General features: G+C 43.1%; 1 protein-coding gene across 1 annotated transcript in view; it reads right to left on the bottom strand.

The window, feature by feature from the left end:
* Window positions 1-4,364: 4,364 nt before the first annotated feature.
* foxj1b (forkhead box J1b) overlaps window positions 4,365-7,237 on the bottom strand; it is a 32,246-nt gene continuing 29,373 nt past the window's right edge. Inside the window, exon 5 of the mRNA XM_077502174.1 lies at window positions 4,365-7,234. Within this exon, the coding sequence (XP_077358300.1) occupies window positions 6,386-7,234 (849 nt within the window). The 3' untranslated portion in view covers window positions 4,365-6,385. The remainder of the gene's footprint in view (window positions 7,235-7,237) is intronic.

The raw sequence follows: 7,237 nt of genomic DNA, 5'->3' as shown, positions 1-7,237 counted from the left end.
TATAGCTTTGGATGATGGTTTGATTTGGAGATAAGAGACAATCCATGTTGAGTACAAAAATTATACTTTTGAGGCACACTTAATGAACTGGTTCTGGACAAAGACCCCAAAAGTGGCAAACACACATACCTATTCATTCACATGACAATGTCGCCATTGACAATCGTGCGTTTCCTACCCCAAACCAGACGACAGTCGTAGTACCAAGACTGACCTGTAAGAACCAGCATAGGCCATACAGCATAAAGAGCATCCAAATGGGTTGTTTACAAAGAAAAACAAGAAAACATATTAGTCAGAGATGGCAAATTGAGGTCCAGAAAGTAAAAACTGACACAGTTTGGCATTAGTCACAGCTGATTCACAGGTGCTAATACTCAACTGGAAGGTAATTCTACCAATATTTCTGAGAATGAGCCACTTCGAAAGAATCTACAGCGGTGGTGTCCAAATTCGGTCCTCGAGGGCCGGAGTTCTGCAGGTTTTGTATGTTTCCGTGCTTCAACACACCTGTTTCCGATGAACAGGATCGTTATCAGGCTTATGCAGAGCTTGCTGATGAGCTTGAAGTGTGTTGGAGAAGGGAAACATCCAAAATCTGCAGGGCTCTGGCCCCCGAGGATCGAGTTTGGACACCACTGATCTACAGACTTCAGTAAATATCACTGGAGTTTAGGATACGTCGTTTGACTTCATCTCTGTAAACAGCTGAAAGATTATCAAGAGGAAACTGATCTTGTGTTTTCCTCCTTCTTTGGGTGTTACTAGACCCGTTTTGGCTCTTCGGATAGGGAAAAAACTGATTCTCAAGCTGCACCAACTGGAGGTCAACTTGCATCACAGAACAGATTGTGTTGGACCTCAGATATGTGAGAACATGAAGTCACTTCAGGACAGAATCTTTACAAGCTCCCAAGGCCTGAGCCGTAACAACGCACCGTACTAACACCAGGAACTTTATTGCTCCAGTCGAAAGGTAGTTTGAAAAGTTTTTTTCTCTGCTGCCTGGCACTGATAGTGACGCTGTGTGAGTGGCAGAGTTCCAGCGCTGGCCTGGCTCGCTTTTGACACACTCACCCTCCTGACACGCTGCCCTGTGGCTCCGTCCACTTGCTGGGGTGGTTGTACCTCAAAAGGCAGTGTGCAATTGTATCTGTCTGTTCGTGTGTGTGCTTGTGGCAGCTGTGTGCCCTCCTCCCGTCTGCCTGCTGGACAATCAGCCGCTCCCTTGCGACCACAGAGACCAAAGACACGGGACAGGAATGTCTTTCAGTTGCCGATCGGTGGATGCCAAAACACCACCCCATATATTCCGAAACGTACACATTGATTTATAAACTGATGATTTGGAATCCAAATATTACGGGAATCTGGCTGTGAGTGTGGAAAAGTCGTTGGACATTTGAATGTGCAAGTGATGCCTGCAAATTGAAGGTAATTCAGGGCTTAATCTTATAGCAGGTCTATCGAGCGTGAATGCCAGGAAGTAGATGAAGACTCTTTTAGGGTTTGTTTTCCCCAGCCTGAATCAACTGATATATGAGGTATTTCGCACTAAAACAAGAACATACAGCCGTACCTTGTCTTGCTGAAGTGATAAACACAACAGCCATAGTGGACAGTACAAGTAGTCAAATAAAAAATGACAAAATGGAAATGCGAGTAGCTGCAGAAGGCCAAAACTCATGTCCAGACAGCCATACAAAGTCGATCGAGCTATGTTCCCGATATCGCTCACTAGGTCATGCGACACGCCCCTTAAGCACACAGATATATCCATCCATCGATTTTCTTGACCGCTTACTCCTCACAAGGGTCGCCGGGTGCTGGAGCCTATCCCAGCTGTCCTAGCATTCGAATATAGCTAAGTTACATGAATATTCCCAAATCTGTTTGAAACAGTGGGGAAAAAGATCCCTTTGCAACATGGTACTGGTTGATCTCTTATACTCTGCTGACACCTGCTGGCCGTTTTTCTAGTAACTACTATTGCTTTAAGCATTCTCTTCAGTTCAGAGGCTGCATCAAAGCCTTCTGTATCCACTAGAAGAGAAAAACATATCAAACGTATAAATACGTCTTTGGGAGCATGGCAGTATTTGAAATAGAACATTTGTATATGTTTTTGGGAGCAAATGAGTTAAGGGATAAAGCTTTATAGGATCTATTTATGCAATAATTGCAGGTTCGAACAGGGGAAATGAGTTTAACTGGAGACTGTACACTCATTAGCATTACATGCATAAACAAAACCTTTTGAATTGTGCTTCCCGGTGAAGTCCTTCCTCTTCTGCCATTAATGGATGGCCCGACTGTTGAATGTCATTCCAGTCTTTTCCTTTATCAATATGTGATGAGAGCTTGGAAACCAGAGCTGGAGGACAATTTCCCACTGGTTCAAAGAGGTTAAGGTTACCCGCAAGGTCCTTTTTGTGATGAATGAAAAAGACAAGGGATTTTATGAGTTCATGCGCCATTCAGGAAATTTCATTTATCTGCAATCTCGCATGTATCTGCCTGTAATCGTTGGCGCTCAGAGGATACGCCGAGGCTATAAAACAGACTTTGGACATTTTCTCACCAGCAGCCTGTCCTTGCTTTGTGCCGCAATAAGGGGTCTAATTAGTGAGGGACCCCCATCATGTGTCTTATCTGCTCCTCCCCTTCAATGGTTCTTTGGCTATCCCCAATAAATAGGGAATTGAAGCCTCTGTCAACATGTCACATTGAGAGGGGCGCTTCTTTAGCAAAGCTGGCTGACCCTGTTTATGTGTGACTCTAATCAGGCTCAGTCCAGGGGGCGCCACGATGGCAATAAACGACCACATATTCCATCTTCTGCTCTCTTTCTGCCTTTTCCCACCTCTGTGACCAACACACACACACACACACACCCACACATGGGCTGGAGGTTATAAGCCATTAAAAGCCAGCAGCGATGGCCCAGCTTGTTTCTCCTCTTTTGAGCAAAAGTCCGCGTGCTGGGCAGTCCCGGCCTCTCATCCAATGGCCTCGTGAATAGAACCACGGGGCTCTGGCTCCACAGAGATAGTGTTATCTGGGCCACCACGGGGCTCCCGCAGCCACCGAGTACACACACATCAGCAACAATGAAACCTGCGGCGCTACACAAATAGTCCGGGTTGTGTCATGAAACGGCACACGGGACGCAGAAAATAGGCGGAAATTAGCGTTTGACTTTTTCAGCCTCTCATCTCCGTCGTGATATTATTCCTCGGTTTGAATGAGCTGTCACTGTATCGGCTTCGACATCGGCCGGTCATTGCGCACGCTCACGCTGAGAACTTGAATCCGACTGTAGTAGTGGCATGCTGTTTTAAGGAATCTGAATTATTCCACCCGTTCCTGGAGATCTCCACACATGACCTGCCGCCACCGGGAGCCGAGAGCCAGCCAACAATTTCAATTAAAAAGAGATTTGGGGTGGAAAAGCGCATTTTCATATAACACGGCATGGGAAGAGGCGACCTGATCGACAAAAGACGGAACGAAATGGAGGCGAAGAATATAATAAAGCCATTTTCATCAGCGAATTCTAAATGGATAATTACCATCATTACTGACCGTAATTTGCTGTGCTTAATGGAGCGATCTGTCTCCCGAATAGTGAAGCACACTTCATAAAGTTTGAATCTACTTAAAGCAACAATATGCAATCATTCACCTTGTAACGGTGCTTACCAAATCAGGTTGATGGCTTATAATAAGAATAGTGTACATCATACCATGGCAACCTTGAATCACCAACTTCAGTGGACCAGCTGAAAAATTCTTCTAGCTGGACAATTCTAACATGCGCTACTCAAAAAAAGAATAAGATGCTCAGTCGATTTGTCAATGATGTCATTTATATTTGTTAAGCACAATACAGCGGTCCCATATGTTTATTTTGGACCGGGTTCACATAAATATATTTCAACTGAACGGGATTAAAAACAATTTAGCAAAAAAGAAAAAAATAGCGCTGTGAAGAGATTAAATCTTTTTAACTAATTAATCACGCAGTGTCCCGTAATTAATCGCGATTAATCTAATTTTTCAATTGTTTTCTATGTAACTCGTAAATAGTGCTGTCATTTGTATCTATTACTAAAAGCTAATAGCTATTAGCTAATGTTGAATCAAGCCATATCAAAACAAACACTTAACAGACTAAACATGATGAGACAGAAATGCTAGTGAAGCAGCTGTCAATCTCGTGTACTCAAAAAATAATAATTTGTGGTAGGAGGCGCTAGCATGTAGACAGAGGAGCTAGCAAGTTGCAAATAGAGAAATGAGATGAGCCCCACGTAAAGAGTGCGTCACCTGACAATTCACAGTTATATTTCACAAGGACACCGTTGCATTCTCATTTTCTTTAATTGACACCATGTATTATATCGAAGCATGGTTGCATGTTCAAACATCTCTCTTAAAAAAGTACAAAGGAAAAAACATTGTAAGAGTAAAGAAGAAAAGAATTGATCCATACATCAATTCAAACTGGCCTTTTCGTGTTGAGGTTCTAGAACTAATTGTGTCGATCTCAATCCAACAGCATTATTATTCTCATACAAGTTTCAATGTGATTCAGAGATCAGAAGACAAACCCAAATTATTTGGAAAAAGATCAAACTAAAGAAACAGTATCACCCAGTGACAACAACTGTGAATCAACCAATGACCTGCATTATTTATTTTTTTTAGCAAAAGAATTTGGCGAAATATAATTAACAAATGCAAAGTATATGCAACTGTATTTCAGTGAACGTTTATATACAAGTAACCAAAGAAAGCAATATTTTTTTTTTGTTTTTTTTTGTTTTTTTAATCCAGATACATTATTGCAAGAGTCTAATGTCGACTTGGGCCCGATTTACTACTTACTTATCTACTAACTGGACACAACCAAGATTGCCAATAATTATTAGCACGACATTGTCTATTCAGCAAGACAACTTTGGAGCTTTTGTATGATTGAAGATCTTCACAAGAAGGAGTCATGCCAAATCTCAGTCGATCTCACGGGCGATCATTTTGTAGCAATTGGTGCTGAACTCTTTCAGGTCAGTTTTCCAGGTGTTCTCTCCCAAGTTTTAAATGCAATATTAATAATTGATGGGGAAAATGAAGCTTCATGAAGCACTTGCAATATTTATGACTCCTCTAGATGATTCTCTTAGTTTAAAGGCTAGTGAAATGGAAATTGATTAGATTTCCACTGCATCTTTTAACCAAAGAAGAGTCATCTAGAGGAATCAAAAAAATATATATCACAAGTGCTTCATGAAGCTTCATTTGTCCGTCCCTACTTTGGTTACTTGCGAGTCCAATTTCTCCGCACTTGGGGCGAGTTAAACACAATTCAGCGCCCACTATTTGGGATCTCAGTAAATCAGGCCCTTAGAGTTGCATTGTGATCAGTAAACCTAACTTCAACTGAATACCAGGGAAAATAAACGGTAACATCCTGAATATTAGACATCTACGGTAGATCTTCTGCCTATCAAAGTGCATAATGTTTGACTGACAAACAAGGCAATTCATTTTACATCAGCAACCCTTTTCAGTGTAGAAAAGGGGCAAACGTTCCTGCTTTGTTATATACTGTAGTGAATATATTAATATATAGTAACGTCATCGGTGACTGACTGCTAAATTCAGACTATACATTTTAAAGTTATCTGCATCTTTCGTCATCAAACAGCATTGACATTTGAGATGGCATTTTAGATGTTTTACTGCACTGTTAGTTTTTTAATCCATTTGAATGCTAATGTAGCAAAAATAGAATCCTGGTACCTTCTCACTTGTGTACAGTGCTCAGTCATAGAGTGCTTTTTGAGTTTTGGGTGGTTTGGTCCTGCCTTTGCTCGCATGTAGTCCACAAAAAACAAAAAAAAATGGCTGCAGTCCATTAAAGTTTGATGGAACACCCCACACTTCATTTTCTTCCGTATAGTTTCTTGAAAAACTTTCACTGTATGTATGAAACTTTCAACCTGGTTCATGAGTTAGCGATGTTCAAATCAAAGCTGTTTCATGTCCTACAGCAAACCGTGGGGAAAAAAAAAAAAAAGACCACAAGATTGCTGCTAAAAATGTATCAGTTTTCCTCCTCCAAATGGCACTGCAGTGGAAATGTAATCGATTTCCATTGCACTAGCCTTTATATTTAAACCAAGCGCACCATTTAGAGAAGTAAAAAAAATATCGCAAGAGCTTCGTGAAGCTTCATGAAGCTTCATTTTCCCACCACTACAATTTGTCTCCTCTGAATCTAAGTAAAAGTCAACATGTGTGGTGCTATTATGTTTGAATACCAAGACAATAAAAGGTTGATCCTTGGACTGGAAATCAGGCTTTCATCAGGAGTCAATGATCACAGATAGGCCTCGACCCGTTCCCATGGTTGCACCTCCATAAAGAAGCCCTCATACAGGCCAAAGCTCTGATCCAGAGTCAGTGGCGTAGCCTGCACCTCCTTGATCTCCTCCCAGGACACCACCTCCTCCGGCTGCTCCTGGAACAGCGAGGCGGCCTCTTCGAAATTCTGCAGCTGATTATGACTCTGCAGCAGCTGATCTTGTCCGTCCAGCTGCTGCGGATGCTGCGGCGGCGGCAAAAGCAGCTCCGTCATGTTGAGGGCCGAGGCGACGCTCATGTCCAGATAGGCGTAGGGCGACTGGGAGTGGTTCAGGTGCTTGCTCGGTCCCATGGGGTCCCCTGCGCCGCACCAGTGGCCCAGCCCGGCCGACTGCTGCCTCCCCTGCATGGTTACCTCCATCTCGCAGCCCAGCGAATTCAACGCCGTGTTGAGGTCCAAATCCTCGAAGGTGCTACAGTTCCCGCTCAGGACGTCGTCAAAAATGGACGTCAGGTCGAAATCCCCTTTCAGGATGTCTGCTTTTGGAGCCTCGGTCGCCAAAAGAGGGGACTCGGTCGCCCTTGTTGCCTTGCTGCTGTTCTTCCTTTTACTGCCGATATCCTTGCCGCTTTGGTAAGGGCAGCTATTGTGGCTACTTGGAACCAATTTATTCTCTCTGTGAACAGCCCCACTATTATTGTTGTAGCTGTTTGCAGACATCCTCCTGCGTTTGAAGATGCCATTGACAAACATGTCAGCATACTGAGGATCGATCTGCCAGAAACCTCCTTTACCAGGCTCGTCCTTCTGTCTGGGGACCTTCTTGAAACACTTGTTCAGAGACAGGTTGTGGCGGATCGAGTTCTG

This window comes from Festucalex cinctus, chromosome 17 (genome assembly GCF_051991245.1).
Source record: "Festucalex cinctus isolate MCC-2025b chromosome 17, RoL_Fcin_1.0, whole genome shotgun sequence".
Taxonomy (NCBI): domain Eukaryota; kingdom Metazoa; phylum Chordata; class Actinopteri; order Syngnathiformes; family Syngnathidae; genus Festucalex; species Festucalex cinctus.
This window is presented reverse-complemented; position numbering and strand designations above follow the sequence as displayed.